General features: G+C 31.7%; 1 protein-coding gene across 1 annotated transcript; it reads left to right on the top strand.

Annotated features, from left to right (window-relative positions):
• Window positions 1-520: 520 nt before the first annotated feature.
• Window positions 521-22,449, top strand: LOC113518093 (semaphorin-1A). Its single transcript, XM_026902857.3, is given in 12 exon segments — window positions 521-873; window positions 8,351-8,490; window positions 9,642-9,738; window positions 10,015-10,066; window positions 14,993-15,245; window positions 16,258-16,451; window positions 16,765-16,906; window positions 16,983-17,132; window positions 17,135-17,663; window positions 18,505-18,803; window positions 18,898-19,087; window positions 19,441-22,449. Coding segments are annotated over 11 exon segments (2,220 nt in total). The 5' UTR covers window positions 521-873; window positions 8,351-8,399; the 3' UTR covers window positions 19,664-22,449.
• Window positions 22,450-23,405: the final 956 nt, after the last annotated feature.

Here is a 23,405-nt window from a genome sequence, read left to right on the forward strand (position 1 = left end):
TATATCCTTTCAGATAAAAAAAGATTTTTTCAAATCGGTTTTGAACTGATGAAGTTATGAGGTAACAAACAAAAAATATATCCGAATTGAGGACCTCCTTCTTTTTGAAGTCCATTGAAAATAGATTACACAATTACATAATCAGTCAAATAAAGAATTTATTTAATTAGTGTTACTAATGTTAATCGATCAAAAAATATGCTTTAATATATTCCAAATAGTAGTTGCCTAGTTGCCAAATACGTAATAGCATACGTAAATACATTAATTTTCTATATAGCAGTATAAAATGAGGAAATTCTTAGGCAGTTTAACGTTAAGATCATAGCCCTCTAATTTTTTATTCAACGGAGTACGTTTCTATTTTATGGCCCCTCATTTAGAAAACGTCAACACAAAACAAAAAATATGGTAGAACTGGTAACGCTGTTGTATTGTATCGAAGTAATAGCAGCGACTCACGCGCATGTTAGAAAAAGAGGCAGATAGGCCAGTCAAGCCAGTTCTGTTGCGAGAATAGAGGGGCGCCTCTGTCGCGCCAGTACCCCAGCCGAGTGCTCCGTGATACCACGCCGGTGCTGCGCTACCGGACCGCTTTACTCCGTCCTATAGTAAACACACAACTGTTGCACACCCTACTTAATAACCGGTTTTGTGAATAAAGTGACAGACACTGATTTTGTGGTTGCTACGTGTTTCGTGTTCAGTGTGTTGTGGATTCTGTGACTATGTTAAAAAGCTCACCACGAAAGTGCGGATGTATATATAGTGTTTTTAAAATTTCATTTTTGTATGCCCAATCGCCAGTGATGCGATGACCATTGGATTGAAAACGCACGTTTGGATTACCTAAACGTTGCATATTTGAACACGGTGAGTACCCTCACAGAGTCCGTGTACACATCTACGTCCTTACATAGACTCGATGTGTGGAGGCGGTACAAACAAAAACTCGAATAGGGGAACGAAGGAGAGAGCGCCATTGTTGACACACGGCTAGCGTCGCTCCACGGACCAGTCTGCTCTACGGAGTAAATTGTACAGTCAAAAGCACAGTTGTTTGTGCCCTCTTTTGTTGTGTGCAACCGTGTGGTGGATACAAGCCATAATTTAGAAAGCTAGCAGCTTGCTAATTGAACCTAGTTAATAACACAGTTTGTTACTCAGACTTACACTTAAAAAAGTTTACGTACCTATAAAAATCAATGGTAGTCAAAAAAAATTTTTTTTACTCTATTTAAAAGTTTATGTTAGGTAGTCATAGAACTGGACAAGTTTCCCCAAGGAAGATATTTAAATTGAATCAAAATTATCAAGTATTTGAAAATTTTCATATAAACTGCGCAGTGATACAAACAATTTAGATAGTTACTTTTATATACTATTTAGATAGGTACAAACGATTATTTTCATATATGTATTTGGATTGAACTAATCTCCTTAGAAAAATTTTGTCAGTGTTAATAAACTACGACTAGTGCGATAGTAGAGTCAACAACGAACACGGTTGCCCATTTAACTAAATTTTCCTTTGAACATATCTGCTGTGACTAGACTAGCCCCTTTATTCTTTTAATCGATAAGACGAGACTTTTTACTTCATCATCATCATATCAGCCGTCAACTATCCACTGTTGAACATAGGCCGTCCTCATAACGGGGGTTTTGCCAGTACTTGGCTTCTAGTCTGGCAACTGCAGTTAGGCTTTGGCGATGTTTTAAAAGGACGCTGCTGCCCATCCCTCCACCAGGTGCCTTAGTCGCCTCTTACGACACCCCTAGGAAAGAAAGGGGTGACCTATTCTATACTAACCACACGACATTTTTATTTATTATTATTAGTTCTTTCGACAAAAGTAAGCAATGCTTTTAAAGATAAAACGATAAGTTACAGATAATTAGGTAGATACATTACAGCAATATATAACTACATTTAAGTATAATATAATTATGTAGTAGCAACTACGCAACAAATATGTAGATATAAACTAAGCCAGCATTTAATAAAAATTCTATTTTTCAACATATTTATAATATTAAATTATGAGGCATTTCTCTTAACCTATTATCTTAATTCGATAATTTTGTGTAATTACTTTTTTATGGAGTATCATAAACTAAAATTCTAATAATTGACTTAAATCTATTAGAAAATTAGTTCGTATTGGCCCTTACAATAAAGATTTCATTATGTTTTAAAATCGAAAAACATATTCAAACGTTTTTATTTTATTAAATTCTTTGGATAAAGCGTAGGCGTTACATTGATATCAACCTATACAAAAGACAAGTTGTATACTAGCATCTAAGATAATTTAAACATCACGTAAATTGTGATTCATTCAATAGACTCCTCAACCTTACGCGTATAAATAGAGGAAACAATTACTCGTGTTAGTAAATGACATTCATAATTAATGAATGACATTATCGCATCCTGCATAATTACGCATGCGTCACATGCACAAATCAAAATACCAGATGCTGCTGGACAAAAATATGTTGAGGTCAATAGGTTAACACGATATAACAAACGATAGTCATAACAATATGACAAATTCGAGTAGATAAAATGTCTATAGGTAATTTTTTTATAATCCTATAAATGTATAAGACTCACGTAAATTGTCAATTTTTTATGCATCTTAGAATGACAAACAAGCTGATGACCCACTTGATGGGAAGTGGTAACCGTCGCCTATAGACATGAGCAGTGCCATGAACATAACAGAGTATACTGTTTCGCCCATGATACCCCCATGCGTTGCCTTTCCTGAGGACTCAAGTGGTATTCCTCTGTACCCTGTAAATTCACTGTCATACATATCCCACCCTTCAGATCAAAACACAGCCATGCAAACACAACTACTTCACGGTAAAAACACGAATAGGACAGAGGTGCCCAAGCAAACGACTTTGGTACATATTTTACCTCTGGTATTCTATTGATAAATTCCCTAACTAAAAAAGATTTAATAAAAAACAATTATTATGTATTAAAAATATATTATAGGAAAAAAATAATACGAACCTACATAATTAAGAAATACGATATTTCATACCTAAACAGAAACGTATACAAAGCTCTAAACGCAAAAAAAATTAAATCACAGAACAGGTGGTCATAAAAAAGCAAACGAATTGGAATCCTTGTTTTGTAAATCACATAAAAAAATATATTGATCTTTCATCTATGACTCAAACCAGCAAAACATGTTGTGATCCTAAATTAGGCACAACGGTATTTTTAAATTAAATTATTTCTCGCAAAAAAGCAAATCTCTTTGAGGAATCTATTACTGCATTCGACCATAATTAATACCTTGTAATTTGAAATTTGGTAAAGTACAATTAATTAGAAAGCAATAAAATTATATATTTCAATGTAAAAACTTGTTTTAAGTAAGTACTTGTTAATGCTATTACTAATGTAAATGACATTATTTTGCAATTAAACTTCATATTGCATTCCAAGCAAAAGTCAATGTAATAACAATTACCATGATCAATTAATAAATATTCAGTGATATTTGGAATATTACCGAAAAATTTGCAATACAATGTATTTTGTAACATATTAAACCTTGCAAATTACCATTATATTTTATAATACTCATAAATAACTTAATGTAAAATTATAAAAACACAGCTATAAAATTGACACAAAAACTTTATACTTACCTATACAATTACACAATACTTAAGACAAAATTATTATCGTAGACCAAATGTATAAGAACAGACTTGCAATTACAAAAATAATCATCAACATCGAAAAAATACAGCATTATATTAAGCCCTAAAATAAGCTGAAAAGTATTGTTAAAAACATATCTTACCTATGTCGTGCCTAATTTTTTAATAGTTTAATAGATAATTGATACCTATAACAATCTTGTCTGTTACGCCCTCATAGCTCGATAGCCTTGAGAGGTGAATAGAGCCTTTGAATTTTTGACTATACATTGAATCTTTCATACAAAATCAGTTACATATACGATTTGTGTAAATACATATTTTCAAAAAAAAAATTAATATCATACCATGCATGAAAATTTTACAATTTCATAAATAGGTATCATTAGGGTTAGCGTTGTTAGGCATGATATACCAACCGCAAATTAGAGAGACTAAATGCTAACGACTTCGATGAACTTTATACAAAACCTCGGATTTTATCTTTTCATGTCTACAATCATTTAGAAATTGACATAGTTGACATACATTTAGTCTCTTATGCGTACTACATGCTCTCACTGACCATCGACCCAGAGTTCGTAAATATAACTGTATTTCTAATCTGGTAAGTAACAATACTACAAACGAGGCCTTGCTAATTTAGGAAACCGACGCACGTATGATTTGAAAAGTACGGTTTGAAGAACTAGTTAAGTGCGCATTTCACATACTTTAACTGGGGGTTCAGTAATACTAAAGCTATATATCAATATAGCTGAAAATTATAAATTTGTATTTATTGTTCTAGATACGTATTATAAATAATGTAGAGACGTCATTTCGTTGTCTGAGACCGTGTAATACAAATAATAAATATTCATACAAAAAATAATCATTAGAAGCTCAAAATAAACATAATAAAATACAGTTTAAAATCAGTACCAACTGATAAATAATATAACTGTGAGTATATTAATTGTAGGTTATATCAAATACATAAAATAGAGACGGACGCATACATAGTATAATGGTTTATGTAAAACGTGACCCCATAAAATTGTTGCAATCATAACGAAGTTATAATCCAATGAGATACGGACAAGTGAACCATTTCAGTACAGACTCCTAAAAACTAATGACCTCTAAGTTATCTATTGCCCTGTGTTTATTACAATGTATGTACAATTATGATATGACTATTCGTGAGGTCAGTACATAATTTATATAAATATATACCTATTAATATACATATCTTTTAAAAACGACTCTTTTGTTAATTAAAATATAACAGTACACTTAGACGGTTTTAATAATTCTAAACAAAATAGATAAACATAAGTTTAGACAACTGCTTTAAATACACTTGTATTCTTTTTCCATGGGGTATTTCGCACCACAGTATTTTTGATAATAGTTTAAATCATTTTAGATAATAGTCGAAAAAGTCGCACCACAGTATTTTTGATAATAGTTTAAATCATTTTAGATAATAGTCGAAAAAGGGCACTGAGCCTTAGATTAATATAATCTAAGACTGTGACACTTCACACCGTAGCCCGAACTACGTGGTGCGGGAAATCATTGTGTGCGAGACGCTCAAATATCCATATCATTATTATAAGTAGATAATATTGCATACATTTTATTCTGATACATTAATATCCATATATTTTATCATTAGTATCGAGTCTGTCATGTTCATTCACGTTCACATATGTCAGTTTCAGACAACAATGTATCAACAAATCATACTTAAATTGTTCACGAGATGTCTCAATCCCCACTTTCAAGTCTCACCACGTAGTTATCCCTCTATCCCTATCACGTCGTTTAGAGACACATTTCACGCGTGACAACGCCAGAAGCGGCAATAAATTGTATGCTGATATGGAAAAATGGTACGAAACTGCGTTTTATCGTCTTACCATAGTCCTTTAGATCCTATGTTAGCCTACAGACTTAACCGTGACGGTTATTTATTGCGCTAGCAGAAAAAGAACCACAGCTTCCCGACTTGCATGGTTTCATGTGAAACTTCGACAGACCCCACTCTCACCCAGGCTCAAATATCAACCGCATCTAAGTAATTGTAGCCTTATCTTGTTTACACCACGCACACATACACATCACCAATGCTCTCTCTCTCTCTCTCTTATACAATTTATAATATTTGTAAATTATAATCGTTGATTATACCACACTGGTATACACAAACTAAAGTATAACAGAAATAAATTTATAGGTAACTAGGTAGGTATATAAAATAAACTTAAATTAACAGATCCCGCCGATATAGTCTAAATTTCAAATTCTGTTTCCTAAATCAATATATTTATTGAAAAAATATTTTCAAATTGATCTAGTGATTCGCAAGCAATTCGCTTGACATAATTTTTATATATACATAAATTACCTACGCACTAAAGCTCCAATATATACCTGAGAATTAACCACGATGTATGGTACACCTGTAACATCGGAACATCCCTAAACCACTCCATTAAATATTCATTTGAATTTTTATACCTTTCTTATTTCGTATTAGGTACATATCAGAATGCAATGCCATCTTTATTACTGTAACCGGTTCAGTTATAAACTGCTATAGCAAATGGCACGATCCGAGACGTCTACATTAAATCACTTTGTGAAATTAAACTTTTTATCTCTATATACAATATCTATATTAGTTGTAGGACAAAAAATATTGAAATTACCCATATTTGTAATATCTTTTTGTCAATAAAAAATTAATCTATATATAAGTCCCGCAACATATTGGCGACTTCCCTGGTGGTCATTAGTGGCCATGGGCTGCTGTGAGCACTTACCATCAGATGATCTCATGCTCGTTTGTCGCCCTCTTACATAAAAAATCTTTAATATTATGATACTAAATTATCAAAGAAACACTTAATAGACACAAAAAATAGAGACAGTTTGAGAACCTTATTACCTATGGTCAGTAGAAAATGAATGGCTTTATAAATACAAGAAGGTAGTCTTGATCATTTTTTGACAAATAATCATAATTTTTAGAATAACGATGTTATTACCTTTTATCCGGTAACCGCTCGTTTGTTTTGTCCGGTAATTTTGCCGCCAGATCCGTGCCAATAAATTAAGTGCAGGTTCGAACCAAAATATATAGGGGTGGCTGAATTCTCGCTAACGAGTTATTGCGTAGTAGTATCCGATGTATACTCCAAACAGATGGTCGCGGAACTAAGAAATATAATATTACATCGCAACGAGCGCCCCTGGGCTCTACGTACTGTATATAGGTACTTTATAGCACATCTGTGCAAATGCGTATAGAAACGCCTACCTCTATGCGAATTGTCAACCCTTTTAGCTACAATGTTACACACATCTGACGCTAAAGTTATGTCACTTCAGTATTGATTTTATCACTAATAAATTTAAATAATGCCATATTTTTGAAGGGTTTAATACTGGTGATTCCAAAAAGGATATTTGAATCGCGATGTAACGAGAGAAAGTTCTTTAGACGGTGATAATAGTATATAACTATACAAAATGACAAGATGTGTCAAACGCTTTGTGTGAAAAATGCCTGACACAAGAAGATAAACACATTCATTACATTTTTACTTTTTAATATAAAACCCTACAAATAGACAATATTTAGAAAAATATATTAAAATATACTGTATAAACAGTTTGTATATAAAAATTGCATAGTATATAATTATGCTTATATGTTAGCTATAGGTAGTTATGTAGAAATCATAAACCATTTATAGCCTTTTCTGCAACATTATGCTCTTTATGACAGCAATTCAAAGTAAAGATCTGTATAAAAAACGGGAACGTCTTGCAATAAACCGTATCGAAGCATAAAAGGTGGATTAAAACGAGATATCGTGACAGAGTGGATATCCAGTTAAGGGAATGGGACGATCGAGTTCTTTTTCTCACGATCGCTGGAATAGTTAAATGAAAAAAAAAATAGAATGCGAATCTTGAGCGTAATGTATATTGCGTGCATGCATCGTCCAACCCGTGAGACCAAGAACCAGACCGACGGCAACGTAACACGTTTGCAACGACATCCTCCACAAATTGTCATTAACCCTTCATTATTTTTCTTCTCGCCACATTTAAATTTCTAAATTAATACTTTTAAAATAATAATTATGTACTTGTATTGCCTTGAAACATATTTGTTGCTCTATTTCTGAAAAATCAGACAACGAACATACGGGGGAATAACTGAATAAATAGAATCTCTTAAATGGAGATGAACTGACTGAACCTGAACTTAAATAAAGTTTCTTTTCTAAAATAGCTATGAATCGATTCCGAAACTCATTTACACGACCATTTACCAATATACCTTGGGCATCATTTCAAACTTTCTCAGAGATCAAAAAATGTTTTTGAATGAACGTAGTTATATTTTAGGTGATATGAGAAATTTTACCGTAATTTATTTTGTTTTTAAATTCTTTTTTAGTTATATAATCTTTGCTAAAATCGTTTGCAGTAATTTTCTGTGGCTACATTAAAAATATACAATCATGAACAACACAAAAAATAAGATTACACAATTCCTAAATATAATACAATGGTTATTTACTTAAAAATAAGATTTTCCATATGAACTTTTTTCTTTTTAAAATAACCATTCCTTATATTTCTGTTCCAGTGCGCAGTGGAAGATGGCGTGTATCGAAAAAGAGAAGTATTAAACCAAAATGGCCATCGCCCGAGCCTTACTGGTGCTCTTAGTGTCCACGGCTCAAGCGTGGATGCCAGACTCCAGTGCTCGCATAGAAGTCAAATACGGTAAGAGTTTAATATCTACGATAATAGTAGTTGTACTCGTATTAGTTACTTCGCTAGTCTTTAAAATGTAGTCTATGGCCTATTAAAGTCTAGAATTGAAATATGCTGTAGACTAATTTTTACGGTCATGATCGAGATATAAATTACTCGAATATAAACAACACGAAAGTTTAAAATTAACTTCTCAATGCCCTTCTCTAACACAACAAATACTACCTGTACGCCAAATTTCAAAGCGATTGATAGAGTCGAAAAGCATCAAGAGACTTTTGTTCCACAAAAGCCAGACTTCAAATGTGACAAAATTTGTATGTGACTAACTCATAAAGTTTTCAAATAAAAATACAATTACCTAAGTCGGCTTAAAATTGGCTAATATATATATATATATATATATATATATATATATATATATATATATATATATATATATATATATATATATAAATACTGTAAAATTTAGTACTATCATTTTGATAAAATTAAGCTATCAAAAAGATATCATGTAACATGCACATAAATAAAATATATGCCAATTGAAAACAAATAATTCGTTGAATGTCTAACTAAAATTGTAGGTAGATAACAAAATATCAATAAGTAATGTGCCAAAATTGATAATCATTAAATTCATAACCCATATCAAAAATGTCACAGCAACAAGCTACCGATAAGATGGTCCTATCGAGATTTGGACTGACACGTGAAAATTTCTCAAGCATTGTTATGAAATCGCTAACGTCCATTGTTGTTTAATCGTTGTACAATGGGAACATTGTTCGTTTAATGTGCACAAAAAGAGATTTCTCCACAAGCATCCGAAAAACAGCACATATTGAATCGTATTATATTTCTATGTGGTTTCGGGCTTCAATGTTAGGTATGAAAGATATAATAAATCAGAATAAATATACACAACTAGTCCGAGTTTACATTGCCAATATTCTACTTAAAATGTACAAATTTCTTCCATATAATTAATATCCAAAAATTTTTGCCAACAAGTATTGATCACCAACCTGAACGTAATCCAACCGAGACCAACTATTTATTAATAGCTACTCGCATTTATATTGTGGCTTAATAACCTTAGTTCTCTTTATTAAACTGCAGTAACTAAGTAAAACTTTTAATTAATTGGTTTGTTATAGGCGATGAAACTTCTGAACAGTTCGTAGGCAACGCGATGGCGCCAGACCACTTTCGTATTTTAGACAAAGATGACTTCTCTATAATAGTGGGAGGAAGGTGAGTAAATACGTTTATATTAACATAAACAGAAACACGTGAAGCTCGACCAATTTATATTCATTCACACCATAAAGTTTGGAATCGATTACGGGAAATTAGCATCTAGTAACGTAATATCCATATAGGGTTCTCCTAGGAATATCAATTTGTATTTAGGCGAGAGTAACAGAGCTGAGCGTCTCAACATCGTTCCTCTATAGAGCAGCCTCGTTAAAATGTGCATACTTAATTATTAGGACTAATAAAATTATGTAGACTAATTTTATCTTTCAGGAATATGGTCTACAACCTCAGCCTCTACGACTTATCGGAGAATATAGAGCAGGTATTTATTAATTTGCTTACCTATACAATTATATTTAGTTGGTAAACTTTATGACAGCTATCAAATTAAGTAATTGTTTTTAAACTTTCAAATTACCATTATTGACAAAAATACACTAACTTGAGTTAGAATGAAAATTTATTCTTTCAATTTAGTACGTACGTAAATATAACTGTTTATGTGAATATGATATAATATCAAAATAATATTTTGATAACTTTCTGGCTGGCAGACAGACAGTTGCACCAACAAACCAAACCCACAGGCAGAACTGTTGTATTTGAGATAAAAGATAATAAGCTGACAAGAGCATGTCGTACACCTATTAATAAAGTTCCGTGTACTGGTTTTAAAGTTTTTGCTTGTTATTTCTCATCTTTAAATTATTAACATTAGGTACAATAATCCGCGAAATGATTTTGTATTGTAGATAGATTTTAAAAGAATTAATAGTTAATATTCTAAGTTGTAATTTTTTTTTTTTTTTAATATACATGAGTACGTTTTAGAATAATAATAATTTGATCACATTGGGAATAACTTTTTCAAAGACTATCTCATCTCCTCCTCCTTCAAAATCTCGAAAGATCCTTCATAAATATCGATACCCTTATCGAAAAATTATATTGTAAAAATTATATTAAATAATCCATATACATAGTACCCTTAAATACTAAAGCTATAATTCCTTTCTCGTGGGTGTCGTAAGAGGCGACTAAAGGAGCTTTAGTGGAGGGATGGACAGCAGCGTCCCTTTTAAAACATATGTAAAAGCCTATCTGCGGTTGCCAATCCGCCTGCAAGCGTGGCGATTACTGCGAAAACTCCCCTTATGTCTACTGTCCACTGTTGAACATAACCTTCCCGATTATGTTCAACAGTGGACAGTTAGGGCTAAAATAATAATAATAAGGGCAAGCTAAACTATGGCAGTTTAAAGATTATAAAATTATAAAGGCCCTGTTTTCACTATTCTGCTACGGTACCCTAATAATATGGAGCACTTGATAACGGGTTTTATAAAGATACGGTAGCGGGCACTCCTGCCTGATTGATACAATTGTATACTTTTTGTGCTGTTTATTTATGTCGTAAAACGATTCAGCCACCTAAGCCTCGCCGACAATGTAAAAACCAGTTAGGTATAAGAATTTTGCAATACAATTGCCAGTATTCATAGTTTTAACTATGCATAGGGTACAGTTTTCAATAATAAAAAGTACATACCAAGATCATTCTTCTATGGTACTATCAGTACCATTATTACAGAATAAAGTCTACATTATTAATACCCATATTCATAAATTCTAAATATTATTAAAGTATTATCCTTATTGTGAATTTCTTGTAACAATTTAACATAATCTATCTTCACGGTAAATTCCTGGTCTCTAACGATGTTAACAAAGACTTCAGAGTACCCAATGCTTTGAATATTAAAATAAAATTAGTCATTGATTGCAATATCCTAAAAACAAAATATAACAATTTCAATTGCAAATAATTGGTATCACTACAATGAATTAATTTGATCATTTGATACCTACATCAACATCTAGGGGATTTATTCATAAACATAACATGTATTCTAAATTGTTTCCGGATAAAAATAGAAATATGATGTAAAACAGAACACCTGTATCTTTAATAATACAATACTGTTCTTTGTATTATCGTTACTGAGCTGGATACACTAAAAATGATATCGGGCTCTACTGCAGGTTTGTGTATCTTGTCTCTCCCATACAAGCTATATTCGCTACCCAGAGCCGTATACTCACCATTTATTCTTAGTTACGGCCCATTTCGCAGAGCACAATGTTTATTTCCAAATCCTGTAAGATCTTTACCATACTATAAATGCTATGTCTGTATAACACATATTTATTCAGATTTTTAAATGGAAGCACTTATATTTGAATGCGGAAGCTGAATCACGATACACATGTATTTCTGGAACACAGTAAATCGATTAAGAATTTTTAGGTTAAATATAAATCAGAACTAGATAAATAAATTGTTACTTTAATAGGAATCCACCTAATGATTTTCCTACCTGGTTCAGGTATAGGTAGATATTACGTCGGGAATAACAAATACCTAATAGGATTTCAGAGAGTTAAAAACACGAAACAGAACGTAGGGCGCAATGTTACGTACTTGGCATTCAGCCATCTTCTGCCCGATATTGCTAAAGTTTTCGCATCAAAAAACAGACAGATAAATTTAAATTACTTAGCCTTGATGTTTTATTTATTACGTTAGGGATTTCTATCGGATTCCTATAGATACTACTAAACACAGGAGATCAATTATTCAATAGAAAAAATGGAATCTATTCGTAAAAAAGATGTTTACATAAATTAGTTAATTTCATATATAATAAACTTACGTATCATATAATTTGAACTTCCTATTTATTTATTTACTGGCTTTTACTCGCTACTTCATCCACGTGATCGGAATATGTTTACTAAGATAAAAAAAAAATAGCCTATATCCTTCTTCGTCCTTCGTCCAATAAGTATATATCAAATTTCATAGTAATTAAGCTGTTAAATCTCTATAAAATAACAAACAGACAAACAAACTCACTTTCAATTTATAACATTTATAGGGATACTTTATCAAATAAGTTACAAAAAAAAATGTTTAGCATAAAAGGCAGACTTATGCTATATAGCATTTTCTCTATGCCAACCTCTATGTATGATTGATCAATTTAGGTACTATGTCATGTATGCCCATTCTATACCGGGATCACACGGCATGTACCATCCTTTCCTTTCCAGTGAGTGTCGTAAGAGGCGACCAAGGGAACTTAATGGTCGAAGAATGGACAGCAACGTCCCTAATAAAACATCGCCAAAGCCTAACTGCGGTTGCTAACCCGCCTAACAACATAACAACTACTGGCAAACCCTCCTTATGGGGGAAGCCTATGTTCAGCATTGGACAGTTAACGGCTGATATGATGAAGTAGTATGAATTAAAATAATGAAGAACTGTTTTAAAAGGAGAAGCCACTCCGTAATGAAAAAAAGATTACAACCAATGAACACATTAAACAAAAACTCACTATTACAAGCACTATTTCTGTGATTGGAAACCTTAATTTAATAGTTTTCATATAAACTCGGCTGGTCCAGAAATTTTTAATACAGCCCGCATATTTTACATATTACCACAGAGCCAACCGTCGGGTTTTAATCTAAGCGTCAAGCTTAATATTTTAAATTACTCGTCAGATATTAGAGAGCCGATGCCGGCCGGTGCGGTGATGCGTTGAATTATTCACGCACGGCAATGTACTGCGTTCATTCGACGGCATCCGAATAGTTACTAATTATGTATGCACGGTTACTTTTTCTTGAACGTGCATCGCTACAATTCATTATATTATGTTTAGGTTTACCAAGTGGAGAAGAAAATATTCCATTATCCGTAGTTAAATAATTAGGTAATACATATATTAATTATTCATAGCTAATTCTATCTTCCAAGTAAAGTCTAGGCAAACATTTTAGATAGACACTTTACAATTTACCATTGTAAATAGGTACCTAATAAGTATTTCAATAACTGCGCAATCGACTTTATCGACAATTATATAGATACAAGTAATTTATCATTTATGATAACAGATACACATGGAAAAAAATGTAATTAACTATATATTTATTTTTCTTTTGTTCATATCTTATCTCATCAATATAATAAAATTGCAACTAAACGATGTCGTTACGTAAAAGACATTAAAAAAATTATAGGTCTTAATAAGACCAATAAAAACCAAGACATTTTTTTTTTAATTATGCCTGTAACTATCTCTTTTTGTTATGGCATCACACAAAAACTACTGCACCAAATTGGATGCTAATTTTACAATCATGTTCCTGAAGATCTAATTTAAAAACCGGTGTACGTTTTATCATGATACGCAATCTAGAAATGGTCTATTTCATTGGTTTTTGAAATCCTGAAATCCACGCGTACAAGGTAGCGGACAAAAAGCTTGTCTTTAATAAAAATAATAATAGACTTTAGATACAAATATATAAAGAGGGATAGGTATTGCAGAATAAATAATAATACAGACAGACATCGAATCCAGATTGTTGGGGGTCAGCAATATTTACATTCACTACAATATGGGTGTAGATACTTGGTGTCGAAATCACCAAACACGAGCTTTCATGTTTGCAATTTCGATACACATCAACCGGTTAAAGCAAAGAACCCGACCACCCACGATTTCCTGTGATCTGTACGTACTTACATTTCCTCAGAATACATTTCACTTAGCATGTAGGTATCTAATTTTATTAACTAAAATTCAAATTAAAAAACCAATGCATCCTGTTTTTACTCTACGAAATACACAAATTATATTTTTATTGATTAATATTATGTTAAAATTCATTTATTACGTGGGTATTTAAACAAGTTTATCAAGGTTCTGTGTGATTATATCTGTAATACGATTATTAATTCTATACGTCTTCAATTTCTCATCAAATAATTTATTATAAAAGGATTATAAAATAGATATGTGACGCAAAAGTTATTAAGTAAATAGCAGTAAATTGTGTCGATGTCACATAATTAATACTACAGACACCTACATATATGATACAAATGTACATTTAGTTATTTACTTATATATAGCGTATATGTAAAACATATGCTGTATATCACTGTATTCACATCATTCAAATATTAATTTATATTTTTAATTAAAAGTATAAAACCAGAATAAATGGCAGTTTTTCTCGGCTAAATCGGATAAATGTATGCTTTACAAACAGTACGCTAGACACAAGAAGAAAAGTATTTACAGGCTCTTACCGAACAGATCTACGTAATTGTTTTGAACGATACTATGTTGACGCCAGAATTTCAGAATTTCATCCATTTTGTTCACAGCGTCTAGAATGGCAGTCAACGGATGCACACCGAGAATTATGCCAAGTAAAAGGAAAATCAGCTGATGAATGTCAAAATTACCCACGTGTCGTAGCGCGGACACACAATGGGTTGTTGGTCTGCGGAACAAACGCGTTTAAGCCTCTTTGCCGGCGATATACCCGGCAATCACAATCACCGCCTATGGAAGAATTCGATGCCTCCGGCCGCTGCCCATACGACCCTCAACACAATTCCACCGCTATATATGCCAGTAAGTACAATGAAATGTTTATCAAATCTTTAATAATTCAATCTCTATATACTGTTTATATTATTTTTACTAAATCATCCTAGTTACGGTCACATATTGTGATGATCACTCAGCGTGACTGCATGAAGCGGTACTTGCAAGTATAACCCGTTGAGGGGGTTGAACCAAACACGACACGGCGACCGAGATATCGATCGATTTATTGCCTTTACAGTTAATCACTGAACCATCGTACAGTTAGAAACCTAGTCACAGATTAAATAATGATTACTACGTAACAGAACCCATCAAAGAAAACAGAAATATTTCATCTATTATTTTAAAATTACAATATTGAACAACGCAATTAATTCATTGAAATAAAAATATTTTAAAATACATAAATATACATATATTTTATATATAAAAAAAAAACAGTTGCAAAACATTTGAAATCAAGTAGGTCAAATTTAACTTAATAGATTTCTTTACAAACAATATTATAAAATACATATATATTTTGAGCGTTATTTCATTCAAAATATATATGTAATTTATCTTTATGGTTAATTACTGACATCAAACTCCAGTTAACAGGGTGACTTAACACAATCGAAAAGGGATAAAAACGAAATCACAAAAAATAAAAAGAAAAAAACATACAAATCGATTCGAACAATCTCTGTGAAACCAGTATACACATAATCGGTTTGAATCTATTGGCGAAAATATCGTATAACATATTACTCAAATTTTCCTTTTGAAGTCGATTGAAAATAAATACTGTATTCGCGCGAAAATCATTCCGTCTGGTGAGACCACCGTAGAAACCGCCTTTAAATGTAGATGCTTTACGACGTAGGTATCTCTCAGTTCCAATTAACAAAGTGAGACCGTATCTATACGTGGAATAATAGAAGCTTTAACGGATTTGCCTGAGAATCTAAATTTAGTGAGCACCTGAAGCTATTCACATGATATGAAAACAAATAACGATAATATACCCGTACATATGTATATATCTTTTTTACAGATGGGCAATTGTACACGGCAACAGCTGCAGATTTTTCTGGAACTGACCCACTGATCTATCGTGAACCTGTACGAACAGAACGTTCTGATCTTCGTTTACTTAACGACCCCTCATTTGTTGGAGCTATTGCTTCTACCAGTCACGTTTACTTTTTTTATCGAGAAACAGCTGTTGAATATATGAATTGCGGAAAGGTATGTAAACAAGTGGAGACGAACTCTACACTCGAAAATATACGTATTATACATTACCAAACATATATAACTTTGCACATTCCTTCCATTCTAAAACATCTATAAATTCTGACTGTAGTTGCAAGTACTGGAACCCCCGCCCCTCAAGGTTCCCCTTGAGGGGCGGGGGCTTATGTTCAGCAATGGACAGTTAAAGGCTAATATGATTATATGTATTTAGTAATAAATCCTCCACTAGCGCATGTCATTATTACCTTTTATTAAAAATATATATAAATATGTCTAAATTTTAAATTTTTTTATCCAATTTTAGGCAGTATACTCAAGAATTGCAAGAATTTGTTTAAACGATAAAGGAGGCCCTCACACATTCAGCGACCGATGGACTTCCTTTTTAAAAACACGCCTTAACTGTTCTATACCGGGAGAATATCCATTTTATTTTGATGAAATTCGTAAGTAGCCATATTAATTTCAAATAATGTTATCTATCGTGGTATAGTTTAAATAACGAAGATCATTAATTTGCAGAAGCGACTACTGAACTCATCAATGGTGTTTATGGTAGTAGCAGCAGTAGAAACGATATCGTATATGCAGTATTTACGACCCCTCAAAATGCTATAGGAGGGTCAGCTGTTTGTGCTTTTGCTATGAGAGATATTTTGGAAGCATTTGAGGACCATTCAAAGGCCAAGAAAGCATGAACTCTAACTGGCTGCCGTTAGAAAAACATAAAGTACCAGAACCAAGACCTGGGACTTGCATAGGAGATAGCAGAACACTTACAGATTCTGCTGTAAATTTTATAAAAACTCATCCACTAATGGATAAAGCAGTACCGTCATTTTTGGCACGACCCATTCTCATTAGAGTTAGTTTGCAATACAGATTTTCCGCTATTGCCGTTCATCCCCAAGTTCAAGCAATGAACGGTAACAAATACGATATCATGTATGTAGGTACGGATGACGGCAGAGTTATAAAGGCTGTGAATGTAGCATCTAATGAAGGAGAATTTGACGCTAGTGTAGATGAATATAGCAAAAACCCTGTAAGGACTGTTGTAATATCTGAAGTGCAAGTTTTACCTCAAGGTATGCCTATCAAGCAAATGCACGTAGCGCTTACTACAGAGAAACTGATTGTTGCGTCCGGAGATATAATAAAGGCAGTAACGTTGTCACATTGTGGCAACGTGCGTTCTTGCAGGTAAATCAAATTACTTCAGTATTACTACTATTGGTCATGTATTGCTATAAAACATTAATTTCATTAACACACCCGCCACATTATAAATACCATACATAATAAGCAATTCTTATTTTTAGATATTGTAGTAACAATTATAGTCGTTAGCAAATACAATTTTACGTACTAGATACTACTATAAAATGTTCAATTTTAATAAATTGAAGAAAATTTTGCTGAGATAAGGGCACAATGTAACATAAATCATAACATAACAGTGCTAACCGTATATAATCAATTCTACGTTTATTAGAAACCTATAAACTTGATTAATTATTAAACTACAATAATAATGTTTCTTACACAGAATACAAGTAGGTATTTATATTTATGGTGAGCATACGGCTATCTAGTTCCTCTACTTGTTAACGAACTACCCACCGATGTACGGGATAATATTACTATTAGCAACATCAAATATAAATTAAAACGATACTTCTTACATGATATTAATACAAATTAAATAGTTTTAATGTATTTAGTATTAATATACCCCTACGTGGTTTCTGAATGCTAACGTAACATAATTTCTGTCTGTATTTTTATAATATAAATAAAAAAAAATTACATATATTTATAAACATCTCTAACAATTTTAATGTCCTAGTATTAGACACAAACCTTTCTTCACATTATTACCACGCCGAGAACAACCCACAGGGTGAAGTACTTTTCTTTCTTTTGCACTAGTATGTTGTGCTTTATTCTCTTAGCGACATCTTATGACATGGGAATAGTGAAACATTGTATTCTAAGTATGTGAGTAATTAAAAATAAGTAATATTTCTTTATTATATTTCAGAGAGTGTATATCATTGCAAGATCCCCACTGTGCATGGGACTCAAAGCAACAGCAATGTTCTTGGGTCGGGAATAGGCAATTTCCGAATCCTGAGAGATTTTTACAGAATGTAGAATATGGAAAGACTGATATATGTAATAAGTTGCCAGCCCTTATGCCAGGGCATAGTAATAAAAATCCGGGAACAAAGAAACCTAAGTTATCAGATTCTGATGACATACGCAATGAAATACTAATAGAAGTAGTTGAGACTAACGTTTTATCTGAAGAGAAAAATACTAATAATAAACATGAAACAGGTAAACAAAAATCTTCATGCAATAATTAAAATATTAAGAACATCAAAGAACTTTGTTTCGTCGAACTGTTGTTAATGTTTTCATTATATTTCAGATTTACTAACGGTCGAAGCAGCTGATGGAAACATTTACAGTGCTCAAGCATTACTAACAGCTGTGGTAGCATCTTGCCTGGTGACACTTATGGTGGGATTTGTCATCGGATATCTCTTTTCTCGAAGATTTCGACATCCATTTTTTACAGATACCTCACCCTTTAATGAACAACATAATCATTTAAACAGGTACATTAAAACATCAGTTACATTATTCTTATACCAAAGAATCAAAAATTGATGCTATAGTTTTCCTTTACAGGCGAGTTTTTATGATTTCCAGAAGTGAGTGTAATCCCCAATTTTCGCTCATTTCTTGTAAACACTTTAAATTTATCTGCGTGCACTGCGCCGTGTAAATGATCTGCCTGCTATTTATATGTTATTGATTGTATTATAACACGAGTCATTCTGCACTGCGTAAAGGCACGTACATTGCCTAAAAATATTGTACCATATTGGCAAAATCACTAGTTGTATAGACATTTCCCTTTTTATTTCAAATATGTTCCATTAGATAATGCGGACACATTATGTTTCAGACGGAGTCCTCTGGAAACGCCATTAAACACTAATACAAGTTTCATGGCAACGCGATCGAAGAATGTTAACATGGTGGCCAACGTAGGACCACTTGCTAAACAAGATAATTTACATCTTGAACTTGGCAAAGAACGTACACTAGATCTAAGAAACTCCACCGAATCACTTGATAAGGATCTTAAGTGCGGTACCTTACAAAAAGTTAAAAAGACTTATATTTGAAAAATAGCTAAACAGACAGTATATGGATCTATTACAAAGTGAATGAACTGAACTGTGTCGCGTGTGCCAAGTTTTCCGAGTAATTCGGTTGTAACGATGTGTATGTTTGGTGTGATCGCTGTTGATTATACTAGAATTGTAAATATTGTTTTTATCTTGACTGTACAGTTTGAGCTAGTTATAGTAATAATATTAAGATATAAAAATAACCAATCTTTAAGTACACAAAGATTGGTGAGACTAGGATAATTGATAAAATGAAATCTTTTATCACTACGTTAAAAAATATTTTTAATTATAATACCAACGTATGGCATACTCGTCGAAACTGTATAGCGACAGTGAAAATATAAGTTTGAAAAATTGATTATATATAAAAAATATGAAATAAGTAAATTAAAGAAACGCACTTTTATATGAACAAATTTAAACTTTTCATCACGGATGCTTAATGTGTTTATTATAAACTTGATATATTTAATAAACAATATTAACATGTGTTTTTATCAAATTTAGTTATTCAGAAATAAAATAGACAAAAGTAATAATATACTCAATTAATTAGTATAGAACATTTTTATTTAAGCTAGGTATTTGTGCATTTTATGCACTGTTATTTCGATAAAAAAAAACATGGGTTCCAATATTATTTATTAAATTTACCAAGTACTTATAAAAAAGAAAATAAATTACGTATAATTATCATACTAAACTGGCAATCGTTAAATTTTATATGAAACAATGGTGGCTTCCATCATAAGCGTTAATATCTAGCATTGCCACATTGGGTATTTTTTTTTTGCAATTTTGAATAAAAATAAAATCAGTATGCAGAATATTGAGTAATTTATTTAAGTTTTGACATTATAAGGTTAGCATAAAAGGCTATTATCTTTTTTTGTCGCTTATTTAGTGATAATTTAGTAAAACTGACAAAGAATTAATTTAAAAAAATATATATTAAATATTTAGAGAAAAATAAAAACTCATCTGGCAACGCTAGTAAATGCGCAAATAGAAATTAAGTTAAGATTAAGATTATTATGTTTAAATCACATGTATTTTATAAAATCTTGTATTTGTACTGCACAATGTTATGCAGTTAACTGCAGTAGTGTTATATTCAATATAACAGATTTTTTTTAAAATTAATTACGCTTTAAAATTAATTTTCATTATTTCTTTTTTTATTACCATTCATTAACAGTGAAAAAGCAGTGTTTACATTGCACTGTGTGGTATTCTTAGGGAACTTTCGCGTATGGACTATCACTGTGTTTATTCAACGCAGTTTTTTCAACAGTACATTCATCTCTCTAGTGCGTGATAGTATGCAATTTCGTTATGTCGCAACTTGACGCCGAGGATGCTTGTCACTCTAAGTATATACCACGCCATTTGCAAAATGCCAAGCAGCAGTTTACACTTTACAACAAAAAGCAAATGTCACCCAAGGTACCTCCTCGAGTGATATCACTATCAAAACTTTGTATTTTATACTTTGAATATAAATACATATCTAACATTATTGACCCCGGAACGACAAACATATATTAGCAGAGACTTCTCGCGACTTGTCACTCATCTTGGTACCTTAATGAATACCTACTAGTTGACAACTGAATGTTAAAAACATAGCATTCTTACATTTGAATATAGATAACTGCTGAGTGTAGCAATATTTTTCACAGGAAGCCCCATTGTTAAGTACTTCTTAATTGTTCCAAGTTTAGTGCTAAATCTCTTTTTACATTCCATTAAATCACATTTAGGTAGATATATAATTTCTTTAGGCAGCTCATTGTAAATATGAAATATATTTAAATGTATATAATGCTATAAAAACATGCGTAAACTGAACAACTGAAACAATTATATAAAAGTAATCAAAAGTCAGCAGTCGAAGGGTCTTATTTATATGAGTAAATAACATTGTTTAAAAATCATATAATGAAAGAGACCCATTAATATTTCAGCCTAGAAATATTTTTAAAGTTCTAACATATCACCAGGTAGACTATTGTTCTTCATTAACTAGACAAGCCATTTGCGTTTAAATAAAATTGTGTATATCTATTGCTATCATATTAAAAAATGAATACGGTATTAATACAGTTATAGCATAAATTGCTGTGCTAAGTGCATAGTGCCTTGTAGGTTGCCAATTTAGTGCCTAATGTAATTTAGATAATATCATGAAAGAGTATCTATAGATACATTTAATCTCCTGTTATATTTCAGTTTACATAAAATGAACTGAATGAAGCCTAACAAGCTTTGTAAATATAGAATGATCTACACAACATACTCAAAATATAGTTGTTAACGATAATACCTAGAAAATCAACATATATTTGCCAATTTTTTTTTTGTTTTTCAAATAATATTCTTTTTTACTTGTCCTCAGCACAGAAATATTCTTGTATGCATACTCATAACGATTATATTTGTACTTTGTTTTTAGAAATGGATTCAAACACGGCTGAAAAACCACCAATCGTATTTAAAGTGTTCCCACCGTAAAGCTATCAAAGTCTATTAAGTTAAGCAGAAAAAAATATCTATGTATAAAATATAAGCATAAATAACGGTTATTGTGTATTGTATAATTAAAGTTTATAAACAAATGTGAACATTACATTTTCATTTCAAATTTGTTGTAAATCTGTCCTTAATCTGCTCTAATTGTAAAACTACAACTTGTACATTTCACATAATTCTGTAGCTATTTGAAAAAAAATGTTTTATTTATATTTTATTACTATAATAAATCAAATTAATACTTAGTGATTTTATCTATTTCCCATGATAGTGGAGAAATATAAGTATTATTATATTAAACTTGTTTTCTTTGAAAATTTACTATAATTTAATTATTAATATAATTTAATTAAAATACCTAAGTATAAAAAAATTACAAATTACATTTTAAGATAAATAGTAAATATTTTTTTATACAACATAGAACTCCAAACAAGCTGACAGTTCAATTGATGGAAAATAGGAAAACATCTTCTATAGTCATGAATAGTACCATGGAGAGTGTACCATGTTGGCCATGATACCCCTCATGCCTTGCCATTTCTGAGGACTAATTTATTATGCTCCTGTACCCTGTAACTTGCCGTATAAACCGAAACAACTGCTTTATGGCAGAAACAAGAATGGGACAATGGTATCCAAATAGACAACTTTTGTACAAAGTCTCCCTCTGATAATAAATACCTTAGAGATATTACTCAGCATTATTTAATCCCGAAATAAGCAGAGCTTATACTATAAATATTAGACAATTGTTAGAATATATATATATAAATGTATATATATATATATATATATATATATATATATATATATATATATATATATATATATATATATATATAATCAGTATTGCAGTGAAGTTAGAAGCACATGGCTGCACATGAGGGGTACCATAATACCGTTTATCATTTGACATAATACATATATTCCTTCACATCCATGATACTGTTTGTGTATAGGCGACGGTTATCAATTTCGTGTCAGACAACCAGTGGCTTCTTTGCCATTATTATCATACAAATATATGAATCAAAAAGAAAATATTTTGAATATGGATTTCATATAAGATATGAATACACATGTTTCATAACTACTATAACTTGTGTGTATCACTCTCTCATGGTAAGAAATCCAAGGTCACTCTTTTTATATACAAAGGTATCTGCTGAAATGGCTTACCAAATGATAACTTTGGATG

Source organism: Galleria mellonella, unplaced genomic scaffold (genome assembly GCF_026898425.1).
Source record: "Galleria mellonella isolate WM207_F2 unplaced genomic scaffold, CSIRO_AGI_GalMel_v1 utg132, whole genome shotgun sequence".
In the NCBI taxonomy this organism is placed as follows: Eukaryota; Metazoa; Arthropoda; class Insecta; order Lepidoptera; family Pyralidae; genus Galleria; species Galleria mellonella.